General features: G+C 39.3%; 1 protein-coding gene across 1 annotated transcript in view; it reads right to left on the reverse strand.

The window, feature by feature from the left end:
• RAB11FIP2 (RAB11 family interacting protein 2) overlaps positions 1–19919 on the reverse strand; it is a 43091-nt gene extending 23172 nt beyond the window's left edge. The window contains exons 1-3 of the mRNA XM_047760076.1: positions 19026–19919; positions 13291–13733; positions 12124–12592 (exon numbers count right to left, since the gene is read on the reverse strand). Of these exons, the coding sequence (XP_047616032.1) occupies positions 12124–12592; positions 13291–13733; positions 19026–19378 (1265 nt within the window). The 5' untranslated portion in view covers positions 19379–19919. The remainder of the gene's footprint in view (positions 1–12123; positions 12593–13290; positions 13734–19025) is intronic.
• Positions 19920–20144: the final 225 nt, after the last annotated feature.

The following is a 20144-nucleotide window of genomic DNA, read 5'->3' on the forward strand; positions in this document are numbered from 1 at the left end:
AAGATTTTTAAAGTTGAGAATACATTATTACTTGTAAACGATTTCATTTATTTAAAGCAATTTTCATATATCCTGTGGCTACTTTGTAATAAGATCATAGCAAGAGCTACCATTTCCAGGTTCACTATGTGGTAAACATACCTTCAGCGCTTTTTGTGCAAACATTATTTAATTTCTTCCAAAACACCAAGGTCGTTATCCCAGTTTACAATGACGCTCAGAAGGGTTAAGGAAGGTCAGACAGCTATTCAACAGACTCAAATCCAGGCCTGAGTCCTAAACCTGAATTCTTAATACCTATCCTATACTCTCTTGAGGATATTCCACTATTCTTATATTTTCATGTCACACTGAAAAAAATCCTTGGGCGGAAGTAGTTAATCAAATATATCTTCTGAATCAAAAGTTATGTTCAGTATGATTTCCATTTTTTTATTTATTTGGGGCATTTATTATCTTTGAAAGGGAAAAAAATCTACACAAAACACATATATTCTACACCTCAAGTAAACAAGATATGTGATTAACCCGAATACCCCCATTCCCACACCAGGCTCCCTAACAAAGAGGTTGTTATACTTAACGCAGAGCTGTGGCAGGGCACTCACTAATTGGCTCCTGGTAGCTTAAAGTAGCAAACATACTTCCTCAGGAACCTACCAGGCAGGGAATGACAGACGTAGACTTCAGCTCCATGACTCCAATAAGAAAAGAAATGGAGGAATTACTAAGTAATTAGTAGAGACCTAATGATAAAATAGGATAGAGTCACTATTTATAAAACACTCCTTCAAAACACATCTCACAATTTTTTCAATACGCTTTCTTGCTATTTACTAAAACAACTGGCCTGTCTACTCATTCCCCAAAAATCATGTTCGATGGTCCGGAGCAAAAGCTCAAAGGCCTCTTCCTTGAAGAACCACTTCCCAGTTTCTAGCAAAGCGTTCCTCCTCGCTGTCTCACAACAAACGCTATGTTCAACAGAGTCACTCTACCTGGACTACAGGTCACTACTTCCGTATCCCTCTCCCTGGCTTGTGAGGCTACTCGTTACCTATGAATCATGTCTCAAACCACCCACCCACCCAACCCCGGCCCTGGTAGAGCCTTCCAAACATGTTTGTTGCAATCATTTTTAAAAATTGGCAATTTGAATTAAATTTTATTCTCCCCAAACTGATTCATGTAATTGCTATTTAAGTGGCATTAGCACTTTGGTCAGAAAGATTTCTAAGCTTAAAATACATAAAATATGGAGTACCCATTGTGGATCAGCGGAAACCAATCTGCCAAGCATCCATGAGAATGCAGGTTCGACCCCTTGCCTCAATCGGTGGGTTAAGGATCCGGTGCTGCCATGAGCTGCGGTGTAGGTTGCAGACATGGCTCGGATCTCATGTTGCTGTGGCTGTGGCCAGCGGCTACAGCTGCGATTCGACCCCTAGCTGGGAATCTTCATGCACCATGTGTGCGGCCCTAAAAAGACCAAAAAATAAATAAATAAATAAATAAATAAATAAATAAAACACATAAAACATTTTTATTTGATGTATACTTAAAATATTTACATAATGCTGTATTTTAATATTTACATTAATTCTTACACATTTATATCACATTATAATTATTACCTGCTATATATTAACAATGAATTATATTTAATGCATCAAATCAGAGCAATAACTTCTTAAAATATAAGTTCAAGAAGACAAATGTCAAATGTCTGGGCTCTAATATTCTCAGATACTAGTTTAAATGCATACAAGGAAGTTCATTTCAAAATCCAATCAACTGCTTTAGTTTCTATCACCAGCAGCATTAAAAATACCCTGGCCCCAGGTAACACCACCACCACATAGTAAATACATAGCAACAGTGCCTAAATTTCAAAAATTAACACTTTACTGTTTTGAAAAAAGGTAACCACAGTGGCCAGAAAGGAAGTGCTCCAAACACAGAAGCAGGAGGCTGGGAGAAATGGTGAGCACAGAGGGAGGGCAAAGGACGTATCAAAGAAACAGGACTCATCCTCCCAGTAAGAAACTAACTAAAGGGGTCCAAAGGGGCGAGATGTGGTAAAGCCAGGAACCAATGGAGAGAAACACTTATAGTGATTATAGTGTCGAGGTTAACACATTTTAACTGCATTAAGTCCATAAGTAGTTGCAGAAATGTGCATTCCTACGGTCAAAGAAGCCAAAGAATTTTCCAGCTTTCAAAAATCACTCTCAAGAACTATTCCTGTGTTGACACTCACTCACTTGTCTCGAATAACTCAAAACACATAATTCCTATTCTCTAAAACAAAATTCTAAATAAACAAGGCAGCACCTTGTTAGAAGCAAAAACAAAACACTCAAACCTCTCCATCAAGACGGAAATGCCAAGTCTGATTCAAAGACTACAGATCTGACATTGCTGAAATACAGTTTTTACCACGCTGTGGTTTGTCAAATTTAAGACACCAAACTGAAGACACATCAATGGGATAATCCCTGTGTTTTCTCCTTTACCAATTCCTCACCATCTCTCTCCTCCACACACACACGCAAAGCAGAAGAGTTAAATCTCATCTATATTTTAGCCCAGAAACATATCTCAGGGATGTTCTCTTCTTTTCCATCCTCACTGCCAAGTACCCTCCATCAGCTCCCACCTCAACACTCATAGTAACTTTCTGACTCACTCTCTTGCCCCAAGGCCTCCTTCCTCTTCCACTCCTGTCCTCGGGAGATCCCCAGGCTGTAGGGCTATCTGCCTAAGATGTTTCTTTGATCGTATCACAACCAACTTAAAAATTTTTCATAGTCCCCCAATGCCTACACAATGTCCAGTCCTCGGCGTGGAATTCAGACCTCGTATTTACATGCCTGTTTTTTATGAGCTCTAAGAGCAGGATTTAGATCTTAATAACCTCTGCTTTCCTTGTATATAGCAAATATTGTTATATCTAAAATACTGCTAATCACCCAAAAGTAATGAAAATGAAAATATCATTTGATTATCTGAAATTTGGAGAAAGTCATCTGGATCGACCGCAGGAGCCATGCTGAGGGCGCGATGGAATCAATCAGGAGACCTACAAGGGCTTGCTTCATATTCTTCATCTCGACAATGTAACATGTTTATAATAAAGGCTCGCTATGTGGGAGTTTTCTGAATCAGAACTGAATTCATACCCCAACAATCTCAAGTTTACACAGGAAGTAATCAGACCAAGTTATCTGAAATTGGGACTACCCAGTCTCAGACGTGAAGGCACCCTAAGAGCATGACTGGAAGGACTTGTGCATATCACATAAAAACCAAACCGAAGAAGGACAGTCCTCTCCCTGGCCTGGATCTTGACCGTTGTAAAGTGGACAAGGAAAGCGGATTGCCAATTTGGAAGAGGCAATCTTAGCCAACAGGCCACAGTGAAAAATCAACAGAACAGTAAAAATCTAAAACAATTTAGAAGCACATCATTTATGTCTTTCTGTATTGTTCTCAAAATGTACATGGTCAATAATGGTAATTAACAAAGATTATTAATCTACATGTAACAAGCTTCCTTGCTGGTTGATTTTACAAAGAAATAATCCTCTCAAATTCTATCTTAAAAGTTAAACAAAAAAATTTACATATTGATTTACCAAAATTAGTGCACTGGGGTCACTGTAATATAATCTTAATACTTCCCTATCAGAAACCTCAAGAAGACTTGCATGCTATATCCTGTATTTGATCATATCATAACAACCTGTTCTCTTTAACTATTGGACTCGCTATGTGTTATCCTGTGTCCAGTGCCTAAGAGCTCGTTAATTACCTAAACTATATCTCCATAGGTCTTGTTAATTACCCGTCTCCTGTCTCAGAGGACCTTGTTAATAACTTGTACAGTCTCTCTAAAGAGGTCCTAACAACACATTAAAATTAAAGATGCTTTTCTTTTAGCACCTGTCAAGTGCTGTAAATTGAGAAATTTTCACATCAGTTTATTAGCCTACAGTAGTTTTTATGGATTTTTTTGGCTAATTTTCTTCTCTCACAGATTTTCTCTGTACCTCAATCTCTCAGCTCAAAATAATAATAGTGATAACAACTTAGCAAAGTTTGTCTTTTCTGGTTAGAGCTTTTTTGGTTTTCAATTTTGAAGTCTATAAATATCAATTTGCATTAGTAAGTTAGCAAAAGGATGGCATGGTTGGTATCTGCAAATTAACCCATTGGGAGAAGTGCCAATTAATGAGAGCTATTATAATGAGTATTAGGACGACAAAGAGTAAAAAAGTTTCAAGTAGTATCTGGGGAGTTGGGCATAAAAGTTGTAGTTAGTGTTAAGGGAACTAATCACATCGCATATTCCATGCACCCAGTCATTGTTTCATTAGATACATTCTGTAAATCCCTGGGCATTAATGGATTAATGGCTCCAAAAATCATCTCAAAAGTTTTTGTTTTCTGTCTCATAAATGAAGCTACAAATTTTCAGCTGTGTAAAAAGATTTACAGGCTGCCATGAGTAACAGATTATTTTTAACATTAGACAAATAGGGACCAAAAAATAAATATTGCTACTAAAATAAACTTTATGTGGGGTTAAGGTTTATTAAGCCAAAGACAGCTTTAAACTTATATAGGGAAAAAATGTTCATAAGGAGCACAATAAAAATGAAGGTTTAAAAATTATGAACAAGATCCTTCCTTTAGGATTTGTTCACTATAACTTTTTAAAAGAAAAACATAACTCTATAGTAAATAGTCTATCCTTTTTTATGGGCATGTTATACAACTTCACAATAACAATTACATGCTTAAAAGCCTATGGTGATTTTTGATCTGTGAAAATTAGAAACACATTTAAATGTAATTCTTGGTAACCAATTTGTTGCAGCTTCTAAGAAAGGTATGACACAACCATCACAGGAATTGATTAAAGAAAGCAGGGAGGGAGGAAGGGAAAAGAGAAGTAGGTTAACCTAATTCCCAAAGTAAAAGGCATAGTGTCACATAAAATTATAAAATATTAGTGATAAATATGAGGTCTTGATCTCAGGCACTATTTATATATGCCCTGAAAAATAACTGTTTGGCCTCAGTTCAGAGCTAAGAAGTAGACAGGTGGTTCTTCCACCACAAATACTGCAAAGGGAAATATATGCATCCATGCTCTAATAATAGGAATATTATGATAGAGCATACCATTAAGTTATTACAGCGCAGAATCAATTCGCTACATGGTACTCAATACGGCAGAAAACACAAGGCAGAAAATAATGAAGGGAAAGCCATGTTCTTTGTGCAGGTTGTAAAGAGAAAGATGTTCCAAAAACGAAACTCTGGCAAAAAAGTCTCCTGTAAGGTCCTGCTTGCTGATGAGCTGCCTCTCCCATCAAACATTAGCTCATCCTACAGACTGTACTTACATTATTTACTATTTTTTTAAATTTCAGAATCGGATACACACAACCAATTTTCTCCTTATATTAATGAATTCCCTAAACCAGGAGGAGTTCTTCAGTCCTAACCTGGAACCACAGAAGAACAGACATCACAGTTTCCCTTTATTACAGGTAGCATACAAACACAAGCATATTTTTGAAATGCCATTGATCACTACTAATGCCTATGTGTTTCTGAATCCTGAGAAACAATTCAGCCACAGGTGCCATAAAAATTTCAGTGTAGACATTTCTGCCTGGTCCTCAGTGCCTACGGTCATTTAGGTGTTTCTCAGCTACTCAGCCAAATCTACACTCCTCTCCACATTCCTGTTTTAGTCACAATGATCCCTCACTGACCCCTCTATTTGTAAACAAAGCCAATGTGACTAAACTGTCTATTCAACTATGAGTTTACTAGCACAACTTCTGATTCCTGTTCATAAAAAGTACTTGCTGAACTTTTATGAGATGATATAGTTTAGATCAACAATATAGTTTAAGCCTGAGAATCAGCAGGAGGTTTTTTTAAAATGCTGATTATTTCAGGACCTAGTCACTGAAGATTTGAATTCAGTCTGAGGCAGGGCCCAACGAACTGTAGTTTCAAAAAATAGGAGTTCCCGTCGTGGCGCAGTGGTTAAGGAATCCGACTAGGAACCATGAGGTTGCGGGTTCGATCCCTGCCCTTGCTCAGTGGGTTAACGATCTGGCATTGCCATGAGCTGTGGTGTAGGTCGCAGACGCGGCTCAGATCCTGTGTTGCTGTGGCTCTGGCGTAGGCCGGTGGCTACAGCTCCGATTCAACCCCTAGCCCGGGAACCCCATATGCCGCAGGAGCGGCCCAAGAAATGGCAAAAAGACAAAAAGACAAAAAAAAAAAAAAAAAATCCCCAGGTGCCCTCAATGATCACCACTGAGGATACACAGTGACCCAGAGGATGCCCCCCCACCCCCGAGAAGATTCGGCACAACTGGTCAGAAGTTTACAAGGATTAGTGGGTCAGCTGGGAAGACTAAAACCTAGACACGATAAACATCGTACAGCAATTCGGTTCTACATCAGCAGAATTCCACAGAGCAATCAAGACCGAATTAGAGAGTTTTTAGCATCAAGAATAGCTGGGCCTGGGAGTTCCTGCTGTGGTGCAGTGGAAATGAATCCCACTGGTATCCATGAGGATGAGGGTTTGACCCCTGGCCTCGCTCAGTGGGTCGGGGATCCAGTGTTGCCATGAGCTGTGGTCACAGATGAGGCTCGGATCCTGTGTTACTGTGGCACAGGCTGGCAGCTGTAGCTCCTATTCGACCCCTAGCCTGGGAACTTCCATATGCCATGGGTGCAGCCCTAAAAAGAAAAAAAAAAAAAAAAAAGAACAGCTGGGCTTAGGACACTCAGAGATGAGCAAAGAGTGCATTCCACAACTGAGCCAAGGAATGGAGTTGGCAAGGCTTACAAGGTTCGGGTAGAGCAGTGAAGGAAGGAAATTAACGCACCGAGAGGAAAATAAAAGTTTATCATTAAGAAAATCCCTGAAAATTAGAAAGAGGAGTTTGGAGGTAGTGTTGCAAACAAAATGGTTTTCCGAATTAGGTTTTCTTAAACAGCACAAGAGGCACGATGGCCTACATGCCATAAACGCTAAATGATATAATGCTAAGTGCTATAATAAATGCCAAAATCACAGTAGCTTAATACTCTGGAATTTATCATTCAAGACAAGGTTCACTGGTTATTTTTGGTTGTTAGGAGACCTCCATATGCATTCAGGGACCCAGGCTATTCCTATCTCACGGCTCTGCCTTTCTCAAAGATCTCCATTCTACTAGTGTAGGGTTCAGTAGTCTCTGTAAAAGGCCAAATAATAAACCTTTTTTGGCTTTGTAGGTCACAGAGTCTCCATAACTACTCAACTCCAGCATTATAGCACAAAAGCAGTCATAAACAAATGAGTGAGCTGAGTTCCAATAAAATCTTATTTGCAGAAACAGCCAGCAAGCCAGACTTGGCCCACAAGCCTAGGGTGCCAACCTTTGGTCTAGGGTAGGGAGGAAGACAAGGCAATATGGAGGACTAGTCCTGAAACTGGGATCCAGTCATCCTCGATATCTGTGGGGGACTGGTTCTAGGACCCCAGGGGACTCCTCAAATCTCTGGGTGCTCAAGTCGCTTATATAAAGCGGCGCAGTATTTGCAAACAACCTACACGTCCTCCCTTCTATACTTTAACTTCATCTCTACATTAGTTACACACCCAATGCGATGTAAACGCTACATGACTAGTTGCAAATGTAATGTAAATGCTATGTGTGTAGTGGCCATTATGCAGCATATGAAAGTTTTACGTTTTGGAGCATTCTGGTTTTTCTTTCCCCAAATATTTTTGACTGAGATTGGTTGATTCCACAGATGTGGAATCTGGGGATATGGACGGCTGTGTATCTCTTCCACTAAGTCTTTCATAAGCCAGAACTTGGTTATATGTTCCCACTTAACTAAATGGTTTAGCTGTGTCTCTGTTCAAAAAAAAAAAAAAAGGAAATGTGGCTTGGAGAAACAGTCACCTACTTCCACTTTCTACTGGGGAAAAACAGTCCAGCATTAAAGAAGAAAAGGCTGTGAACAAATGATTGAAAATGGTGTAACATTCAGGAGTATTTGTTTTTGGCAAGTTAAATACTGCTGATGCCAAAGAAAGCATTATTTTACATATCGTGGGGTTAACCACATAACAAATTAGTTGACACTGATGGTGCTAAACTACCTGTGATCCACAAATAAAAAGCAAGAGGAAGAGCGATTTTAAAACACAAACAACACCAATAACAAACTGATAAAACATTTTCCTGAAAACTACAAGAATTCCAACTATGCCTTCCTGTCCACGTGTAGTAGGACTTGTACAGCATGGCGAGCAGTACAGTATGCAGACTGCTTAGAACTGGCACCCAGGGCACACATAATACTGTATACTCACCGCGCCCAATCCAGTCTCCTCTGGGTCCACAGCAAAACCATGTTACATGACTAAGTGCTGCCCAATGGAAGTCATGTGGAAGTAATGGGTACCACTGCCACTCGTGAAACATAAACACACCCCACATGTGACGCTCCACCCCCTTTCCCTGCTGCATGGTCTTGGAGCCCAGGTGTGAAATGGTGGCATCACAAGAAGGAAGGAGCCCTGGTCCCTGAGCGACCATGTAGAGCTGAATGAGTGCTTGGATCAAAGCCCCCACTTCTCCCATCCCCACCCCAGGGAGTTAGATTGTGACAATAGCAATAAACTTCACTGTGACAAGCCAGGGAGATCTGAGGTTGTTTATTGCAGCTGATCACCTATTCTAACAAATACAGAGTTCTTCGCAAATTTCAGAAATGCATCAGTTAGGGTATGAAATTTAAGTTTTCGTAGTCCTTTAAAACTCAGATTTCTAATAATGTCTGGCTGTATATAAAAATGCACACACCTACCTTTACAGATCTGTTTTTGGTCAACTAGAAAGACGTCACGGCCCACACTGAGCTAGAAGCAAGAGTCCATGGGAGTGAGGGAATGAAAGTAGCATTTTAAGAAATCCATCTGCTATACTGTGTTCACTTATTCAAAAGAGGGGAAAAAAAAAAAAAAGGCTTTTCTAACACCTGCTTCCTACAAAGCCTCATGCTGGAGATTTGGGTTGAAAGATGAATGAAATGAAGGCCCTACCCTCATGCTGTTCATGGAGGTGAGAGAGGAAAAAAAGGGACTGGTCCCATTAGTGAACAATGGGATGCTCACAGAAAGTAAGACTTAGCTAAGAAAATGCTGCCGAACAAGCAACAACCACCTCTTCCCACAGATCAAAAAAGGCTTCAGAGCACTGGGGGGCATGTAAGAGGAAAGAGACTGAGAATTAGTAAATGTAGGAAAACGTGTTTCAAAGAGTCCTGCCCTTTGCTGAAGTAACCCAACAAAAAGCCTAACTCATTTCCTCTCTCATTTTTACGCAAGACTATGGGACCTATTCGAAGAACAGAAGCAAAATGCAGTGTTTTTTGTGATTATAAGGTGATTTCTTCAGGTTGGACTTCATTTACAAAAAAGTAATAACTAACTTTTAAGAAAGTGCTCTTTAGTACTTAAAAATTTTTTTTGGCATAGGGAAAATTCTCCAGTTTTAATTATACACACTATTCGCCCAGAGGGTAATAATGTGGTTCCCCTGTACCTGCAGTCATGGGGGAGCCAATTCACCCAGAGAACAAAATCCAGCTCCACAGCTACATATTCTACCCTTAACTGTGTTCAGGATTCTCACGAACATTGGTCACAAGCGTCCCGGAGACTCTATAAATAGATCTATTTAGCACTATTGGAAAAAAATAATTCACAGCATGTGTCCTAGAAATGTGAGTTCATAGCTTCAAAAGTGCATTTGGCTTAGATGTTAATGTGAGAAAACTAAAATATTCCATATAACTGAGAAATGATATCGGGAGGATAAATACAAATACACTGATACGTAAAAACCAAACTACCCCGACTACATCCTTTCTAATTCCATTCGAGACAACATCATTTCCCAAAAATTTGATTTGAACTCTCTTCCTGGATCTATTTATATTCAATTTTTCTTTTTTTATATACTACTACTGAGAGCTACCCCTTTATTGTAAATGTTTTACATTTACCACAAAGATGGCTTGTGACACAAAAAGGAAGAATAACTTCTTAGGACTCGACAAATGTGTTTGTCTTCATAGCTACAGCATCTCAAGAATACGAAGAAGAGAAAAATCTTAAGATTAAAAAAAACTTACATACTTGCAATCATTATATGTATAAAATGAAACAGCCCTAATTTTGATGGACACAGCATTAACACTGAAGTAACCCAAAACAAAGTCTAAATTTGGCAAAATGCCACACTCACTTTTAAAACACTAATTCTTAAGTCCATCTAAACAGCCCAAGTCAGTTAAAAATTTGAGGGTACCTATTTTTCCATATGCTGCCCTAATTTTTTTCTTTTTTTTTTGGCCACACTGGCGCCATATATAGATTTCCCAACCAAGGACTGAATCCCAGCTGCAGCTGCAACCTACGCCACAGCTATGGCAATGCCAGATCCTTAACCTACATGCCACAGTGGGAACTCCATGCTGCCATAATTTAAAAACACTATTTTCCTACCATATCCCATTTTTCTTGGACTCTAAAATTACGTACATTAGCCAATCTCTAAGTTATCTCAGAGAGTTGCCTGCGACAATCTTTTTCAAAAACAGTTCAGTTAAGGAGGGGGAAAAAGGAAACACATTTCTATTAACTTCCGTCGTTTAAGACACACAATAATGTGAAGCACACCATATAAAATATCAAAATGAAATATTTGAGAATAGCACATCAAAACCACGGATTCGTCAATAAAATATTAATACCCTATGATAAAAAAGCATTTCTTTGGAGTACAGCCTATAAAGAAAAGGGAATGATACATTCGAAAGCCACAGCAAATACCCATTTATTGATAAAAGAAAACAAAAGAAGTACAAACCTTCCCTAGAAAACTCTAAATGCATGTTTTAATGTATCATTAGAAAATCAGAAGACAGCTGGGGGATCACAAGCCTAAAAGGGCAATTGTTAGTACTCTTTTCTGTTTATAGTGGGACAAAAACAAAGCACTGTTTCTGAATAAAATATGACATGGCTACATACAGTGTAACAGCAACTACCCTTTATGGGGTCCCTATTTGGGGCCTGTCTTTGTACTATGTACTGTATCATTTATCATCCCCCAATCCTAACAAGTAAGAATCACTTTCCTTATGTCAAAGATGGAGATGCTGAGGTTGACAGACGTCACAGACCTACTGAGCCAGCTTTCCCACGGGAGTCTGAACGCCATGCGTTCCTGCCCCAGGAAAGAACGTCTATGTTACCTGGCAAACAGTCCAGCACACCCTTCCTTGACAATCGCTTAAGACTCCAATAAATTCATTTTATTCTTTGCTTGAAGTTTCCTTAATCAGCTATTCTACCATCCACTCCTGCAAATTCCATCATCTTATTTAAACCATAGTTTCAATTTGTACTAAGGAATTAGAAAAGTATCACATACATGACTGAGCCCAAACTTTACCATGATAGATTATTTCTGTGACTGAGTCATCACTACAGATACTCCAAGAGTACCCACAAGATTCACATAAGCATTCAGTAAACATTCACAAATAAAAACTACTCCAAAGAGCCATTTAATATAGTTAACACCTATTATGAAAACTATTACTACTTCAGCCAGCATGTCTTCAAGAATAGTCCGCAGGCTGCTATTGGTCCATAACTAATTTCTGGAAAATAAGGTATAGAAACACAACATACCTCGATTTCGTTTGAATTAACACCTACTGGTGGTTTACTCTCACCACGTCTCATCAAAAGCTATACTATTCTCTCCATAAGTTTCGGTGAGTTTCTGGCTAAGTAAGAATAAACTTCAGTACGGATTAAGAATCTTTTATCCTTCTAAGATAAAAAAAGTTCAATTCCAAAGATGTATGCAACATTGCCTAGCTCCAAAATTAATTATAAAAATAAGATAAGAATTTTTTTCAAGTAAAATGAAAGGAATTTAAAAGGAACATTTGATACTTTCAAGTACAGTATGTTCCAAAATAGCAAAACTTTCCCCCTGTTAAGCTTACCTTGAAGATGGCATTATATTTGAAGCCCTGAATTTTGTTGTAAACGGATTAGTTGACTCATAATCAAAATAGTCCTGACGATTTTCACTAAATGCATTAGGTGATTTCAAGTCACAAGGGCTATCGGATCCCCCATTGTTAAGTTTATCAGACCTTCTGCTATCTTTTTTTCCAGTCACTCTTTCAAACAGGCTAACTTTCTCTCTTTTCTCTCTCTTATTTTCTTTTCTTACTTCAACCGATTTTGAAAATAAATTCACGCCGCTGTCCCAGGATTCACTGCTTTCTTCAAATGGATTTTTCTTCCTTGGCAGTGTTGCAAATTTTTGGGGTAATGAAGCAGTCACATTTGTAAATGGGTCACTTTGTCTTCCGAAAGACGATTCACCTTCATCCACATTGCTGTCAGGTTGGTTCATTTTAGAAGTATCAAAGCTTAATGTTCTTCTGTGTGGAGATTTGAGACTTCCTGCAAACAATTTTGTAGTTAGTACATAATCAGTGACACATTACATCCCACTATTTGACACATCCTGTGTGCATACTGCTGCTTTTAGAATGAGAGCAATTAGCTATTTAAAGATATTAACCTTTAAAATAATCAAGGAAAACAATCTTAAAATGCTAAGGAACAGTGGTATGTAGGCTCATAACAATTAGTATCTGGCTAAACAATTAGTAATTTACTCAGCTCAGCAAGAAACAATCACATAAACAAAGGATAATGTCAAAACTAAAGGTTCTGCTTGGCCCCGCAGTGCTATAACTTCTCAGACTTCTTTCATCATTAGCATTAAATTTACGTTCTTACTTCTGAACATTAAAGGTTTTTCCTAGGAACTTTCTAATGAAATGGGATATTCATTTATGCTTCTGGCTTTTAAGATGGAAGAAATGGCAGTTAAAAAAAGAAGAAGCCAGGCCACGAAAAGAGACCAGGACTCATTTTTATTACCTAATAATATAATACAACACTGAAGGCAGACCCACTCCGCCTTCAATAAACTTAACAATTTTGAGTAGAGGAGGCACTCAATATTTGATGACTAAATTTAGAAAATACCAGCAAGAAACTCCCACCTTTCTTCTCTAACTTTAGAAGTCGAAACTTTGAAAAGTAAAAGGGTAGCTCAGACCACAGAGGAGCAACTGGAATGTGTCACTTACCACTTTCCGGAACTGCTCCAAAGGGCTCTATCTGGCGTCCGAGAAGATGAGTTTGAGCGATGGCGCCCGACTTCAGCTTCTCCGAAGAAATGTGGGCCCCAGTTAAATCAGACATTGAATGCGCCGAAGAGAGTCGCTGAGGACCCAAAAGGAAAGGCTTTTTTGGTTTAGATTTCATCTGTATTTCACTACTTGAAAATTCAGTATTGGCATCAGGCATGTGAGAACTTGGAATGATTGCAGAAGATGTATCAGAAAATGTCCCATCATTTTTTCTACCTTTCATCTTATCTTTTAATTTTGCAAAAGGAGATCTTGTTTTGTCCTTCATTGATAAGTCAAACATACTTGCTGTCATATTGTTCCTCATAAATTGAATATTGACCTTTATCTCACCCCTGTTTTTGGCTCTTTTTCCTTGTTTGGATTCTAATCTAAACCACCTTAAAGAGAAGGAAAAATTGAGTTGTAACATGTACTGAAGAGGGAATTATTGAGCTCCGCTGTAATAATACAAATAGCTTTTTAGGTAAAGTTACTCTACATCAAGGCAATCTAAGCACCAAGGAAGAATCATCAGCCAAAGGGTTTCTGGTTGTACCCACTGCTTCATTTAAAAAATGGGAAGTCTGCCATGTGGCATATACTGAAGGAATTAGTCTTTTTTGGAAAGGTATTTAGACAACTTTTTCTTTCATGATTTGAGAAATCACTCATCATCAAAAAGTCTTAGCAATAATAGCTATTATGTTTGTTGCTAATGGTTAAAGAAATTTTTTAACTTTAAAAGACACTAAGGTAGAGACCCTGAAATAATTCATCAATACAAATGATGTTTGAGCACTATAAAATGATTAATGACATCTTTAAGAAAACAGTAAATACTGAGTCCCTCTCAAAATGCTTCTTTTGTAAAAGCTATTAAAAGAATTTTGTTAATATGGGTGACTACACCATATAGTTTGCTAATCGTGAAAATTGCATGTGATGTAATTTAGATTCATATAAAATAGGTCAAAGCCTTTTTCTGAATAAAACATGCAAAATAAGTGAAGTGCAAGAAAGGAAAAATAGTAATAAATCTTGCAATGAGTTTTTAAGGAAAGAAGAAAGTTAATATGCTTCCTTTTACAATCTATTTGTTTCGTTAACTCTTGCTGCTGTGACAATACCAAATAAACCTTTTTTTTAACTGGAATTAAATCTTATGCTTTTAGTTACTTAATGAATTACACTGCCCATTTCTTAATGATGTATAAGTTCATTTTGGTTTTGTTTATAGTATTTTTACTTGTGAAAATTTCTACAGTTGCTGGTATCACAAGTGGTCAGTCTACAGGCAGCCAAAACCCTGCAAACTCCAGCCTAGAAGAGAGTTTCTACAACGTGTTCACGCGACTTAGCAATGAAGTACAATATCCATTCCTGTAGACAGGTCATTATTTAAATACGGCTCTACAAGTGTTAAATTTTCTTAACGACGAAAGGGACTCTGACCTGATTTTACAGGATACACCAGAAGAAGCTACATTTACTCTCAAGTGGAAAACTGGTTCACAGGTCTTTCCAGGCAAAAGAAAACTGGCAATAATATATACACTAGCTACACCTTAGCAAGTAACATGCCAGAGAAATATTTTCTTGATTAATTTGGAGCAGGTCAATCAAGAATCTAGTTACATCAAAACAAGCAACTTTTAAAAAACAGCGTAGTTTATAATAGAAAGCATCAACCTGAGACCCTAATGGAGAAAAACTCCTTCTCTGAGGCAAACAGTGAAACCTATAGACTTGAGGACTAGAAATAAATGACAGCAAGAAAATCTGTGGAACAGAGAACCTTGAGCAACACAAAGTTGAGTATTCGAAAAGCCTGGAAATGAAGCAAGATTATATACCCAATTACTAACCCCCAGGTTGGGAAAACAGCATTTTCAATGGGGGGAGAAACCCTTCTAATGGATGGCACGTGAGAAATGCTGTTAACAGCACAGGTTCTATAGAAAACAGGTGAATCCACTTTGCAAGCCGTGTACCCTCCCAAATCCCCAAATAAAAGAGAGCCAAACAAAAACACCAAGCATGTAGGATTTCCATGTGCGGAACAAATCAAAGCAAATCTGAGAAAAAACAAATCAATAACCCAATAAATGGTAGGGAGTGAGCGTAAGCAAAATTCACAGAATTTGAGAGATGAGACCAAAGCAATCATCTAGTGGAACACCCTTTTCTCACAGATGAGGAAACTGAGGCACAGACAATGAGTAACTTCTCGATGACAGATTGAAGTCAACAAGGAACAAAGTTGATGAAGAACAGCTGCATGAAAATAGTGGTTCTTTCGTATTTAATGAACCACATATGTTAATAAGGTTAAAAGCATACCAGGCTGTACATTACAAGACACTGTATTTAATCAGAAGATGCGAGAACCAGAGGAAGGCAATGCAGGTTTTCTTCTGCTAGAGTGTAAGCTCCTTGAAGGCAGTTTGCCCTGCACTAAATAAATGTTTACTGAATTTTCATTCCTAGAACTATATTTTTAAAACAACTCTGTGTATGTGTTGCACTGCTTTCTTTGGTAAGGAAAGCCAAAGACTTAGGTAAGCTTTAAAGAATAAAGTCAGTGAGGGTGTGGGTATAAACTGCAAATAACAGTATCTTCCATCTTCTGCACCCCTCAAAAAAAAAAAAAGACCAACACAAAGAATTTTAACAAATATACTAATTTAAAATATAGGCATGACAAATAATTCTAGCTGCTTTGTTTGGAAAGTGATATAATAGGGAAGTCTTAATGAGACCTTCAAGAGTCATTCCAGAGATAGCACTTGTTTTCCCAGGCTTCAAAAAGATAAAATGAAGACACAGCATTTGAGGCTTAGTGGATTAATGCTGACTTTTTTTTTTTTCACCTCTGGAGTGCTGGCTTTAAACTGTATATGGCCTCTGTTCAATTTTTAGTGGGCACAGGTCCATGTTCAAAAACCACCACACATGTGGGAACTATTCCCAAGCAATTGGTGCTGTGTGGTCAGAAATGGGACAAGATTGGCAGTAAGGGTGCCAGAGGCCAGGACGCAGGTGCACTGCAGAGCTGCACACAAAAGTCCTAAAATCTGCATGTGTTTGAGTCACACTTAACTCTAGGGACTCTGATTGTTATTACTTTTCATGAGCATAGGGAAAAAAAAAAAAATCAACACCACCCACTTCTGCTGTAAAAAAAAAAAAGAAAGAAAAGATCGATATTACATAACAACATGAACGATTTTACCATTCTATTATTAAATACTGTATTATTTCCTTAAATCTTGTGCCAGAACCAACCCAGACACCCATTAAACGTACAGAAGTTCTCTTTCCATGCCCCACTCAAAGTGTTCTGGCTCAGGCCTTTTTTCCTTCACCTCAAAAGAAGAAAAAAGGTTTTTAATTTCAAGGTATAAAAATAAGTAATAGTTTCAGTCGGCAAACTTCTTTGCCTATCATGACACAACTGGAAGACAAGCTGTAAATACTTGTCTTCAGTGTTAAAAGTAAAAAGTTTCACACCCAGCAGTTTCATGGGACTTCTAAATCAGCTGGTGGCCTTCATCGCTCATACCAAGGTTCTAAAACGCACTTGGGAATATGCTGACAAGGGGTCAGCAATGTGCAGAATATGAAATATCTTTTTTGCAATACACTGGTGGCTCAAGTCTGTCTCTTACTGGGCCATATGTACAGCTGTGCTGGAAAAGGAAGCTGTTCAATATATTAAAAAACTAGAAATATTACCAATAAAGATACCTCATCAAATACGTGGTCCCCATTTAGCCACAAAGAAAGAAAACATTAGGGATTAATAACATATGAAAACCACGCTGAAGGCAATAACATCACAAGCTCTGCTGATAACATTTAAACGCGTTTTCCTCCCCAAAAGTTCTAATCCATTTTATATAGTAGCCAAGAGAGAATTTCTGTAGGGAGACGACAATATTAAGAGTATTGCTTACAGCCAAATTTATTGTATTGTGATGCTGCCAAAGATAAGGGGTGAAACAAGAAGAAACTTTAAAGGCTTATTTCAGCCTCAGAATCTCTGGGTTCACACTTGGGCCTATTTTTCACTTGGAAAATTTATATTCCAGAGAAGGCCTGCAGTACATCATTCATTAACATTAGAAGTACTGTAAATACAGTATGAAATCAGAAGATGCAATATACTTAAAAGTTCACATTCAAAACACTTTAAATCTTATATGGAAAGGCCATCCGAAATTGGCAATTTGAAAGAAATTATTTGGGGACTATCCACTTTTCAGTTTAAATCTGATGAAGAACTTCTCAGGGTAACTGCATGCTACTTTGTAGTTACCAAACATCATTAAAATCATTCATATATATTCAACTTTGCACTTTTTTAAAACCTTTTTCTGCCCTTAAAATATTTTCACCTCTTCGGGTAGTGTAAATAGTTATCATTTTTCCTCTGCATTCCTAGTGTTATTTCTCACTCTACCATTTAGACATACATTAAACCTTAGGTAAAGAACTGACTCCAAAAACATTTTTTTCAATAAAAATAAAAATTCCAATCCAGAGCAGCTTGCAGGAAGGTATGTACAGAAGGAACAAGAGGTGGTTGTTTTAAAATAAAAGAAAACATGAACTTCAAGAAAGTTATCATTATAAAAGTTTTTAAATCGTAAATAAAATTTCAGTTATAACTGAAACGCCAAAGTTAGTTTTGAAATCTGAAGTCCTCTTGTCAATGCAACCCATATTTTTCTCTCATAAATTCCATCAGCTTTAATGTTCTCTCAGAAGAGAGAAATTACAAGCTTAAAGAAGGGCTGGGTATCCCTATCTCAGAAAACATACTATTTTTCAATTTAAGACATAACATCCTAGTTTTAACTTATATTATGGCTTTTTAAATTAGACTATATCTATTCTACGTTTGGAAGTCGGATTAAAAAGGCCTATGATTTTTACTGAAGATGTCATTAAATCATTTCCTCACAAGAATTTAATCAATCTCCAATCTGACAACATGTAATATGGTCTAAACGCCCTGGCTTTGCAGAACTTGGAAGTAATGGCGTTCAAGGTCGAGGATGTTGGTACCCACTTTTGAAACTTTTTTTTAACAGCTTTAGACTCCATCGAGATGTGCTGACCCTGAAAAATGCCTGAGCTAAAATAAAAGCCAACTGTGTTTATAATGCTGAAATAAAATACTGACTCCTAACTTGGGTAATTTATCACTTGACATCGTAAGAATTCAACTGCAAAATCAATCAATCTATCTACCCATCTAAAAGACCTTACACTGGCAGATTTGGCTTTCTGATGGCTGTTCCATTTCCTGAAAAACTGTAATGTTTAAAGAGTATAACATTTTACATATATGTTGTTTTAGCTGGTCAACCCTGTTCCTGTCCTCTTAGAAGGAGTGAAACAGTATTAATTTACTTAAAACCGTGTGCAAAACATTCAGTTAACGAAGATGTTTGCCTCGAACAAGGGAGAGAGTAAGGGATCATTAAAGACTCCATTTATGAAAATGTTTCTTCACAAGGGCTATTTTTACTTCAGACTCATGCAAATATGGTGCTTAAAACTGGGTCATATTTCAGTCCCCAAACCCATGCCCCAGGTAGACAAGTAACTTCCAAGAACAGAAAAATCCATGAAGAAGATAAAATTACGCTCCCCCCCAATTCAAAATAAATTACATAACTTACTCTGTTTTCCTTCTGTGTTTGTCCTCAAAGATGTCATTGAGATTGATGGCCACCTGCCCTAAAAACTTATCCAGACCCACCAGGGACCTGTGCATAACTATGAGGAAAAGGATGTATTTCTCTGGATTCCCCTGCACTAGCAATCCAGGGAGCTCAAAAGAGGCCTCTTCCTTCCAGACTGGCTCAAGCGTTTTCTCAGCTACGGAGGTGGAGTACTTTTCTTTGCCCAGCTGAATTATAGTGTATGTGTCATTGGTGCCACTTTTGCCTTTTGGCTTAAGATCTTTGGCTTGGAGCACGGTGACCTGCACGTGGGTCGGAAACCACTTTTGGGCTTGCTCGGAAAGCATCATCCTGTCCTTTTTCTCTGCACCGAGTTCACAGCGCAGGCAGTGCCCCTCCCGGGAGGGAGAGCCTAATTCCTTAATCACTGCATCCTAAGGGCACTTACGGAGACAGGCAACCGCACAGCTGCCCGACTTCCCTAGGGCTGACGTCCAAACGCCTCGCTGGGGCAGCCCAAAGACGGCTGCTCTGGGGGTCCCCTTTCCTCTGGAGAAACACAGGGCCCCACCATCACCTGGCCGCGCCGTCCAGGCCTCCGCGCGGAGGCCCGCGCCTCGCGTCCACACCTCAACGCTCCGCCGGCCCTCGGGACCGGCCCTCGGCGGCGGCGGGGGGGGACTCCCGGGCCTGCGGGCAGTTAAGGCCCGACCGCCAAGGCCCGGGCTGCGGGCGGCGCAAGCGGGAGGGCGCCTCCTGCCCGGATTCCCAGCCCCCGGCTCCCGCCCGCTTCCTCGCGGCCGGGCCGCCCCCGCCTCCTCCGCGCCTCCCCGGTGCAGGTCCACCGGCCCAGTCGGGCTCCTCCTCCCGACCCCGGTAATACGAACCGCCGGCCGCTCGCACGGCCTCGCTCCCTCTCGCAAACCTCTCCCTCCTCCTCCTCCCCTCGCCTCGGCTCCTCCTCTCGGGCGGAGGTGGGGCGGGGGCGGGTCGCCGCGGGGTGGAGTGGGACCAGGGGCAGGGGAGGCGGCCGCCCCGCAGCAGGAGGACCACGGGACAGGCCCTGGGCAGCAAGGCGGCGGGCGCGGGGCTCAGCCTTCCCGGAGCCGGCGGCTC

Source organism: Phacochoerus africanus, chromosome 15 (assembly GCF_016906955.1).
Source record: "Phacochoerus africanus isolate WHEZ1 chromosome 15, ROS_Pafr_v1, whole genome shotgun sequence".
In the NCBI taxonomy this organism is placed as follows: domain Eukaryota; kingdom Metazoa; phylum Chordata; class Mammalia; order Artiodactyla; family Suidae; genus Phacochoerus; species Phacochoerus africanus.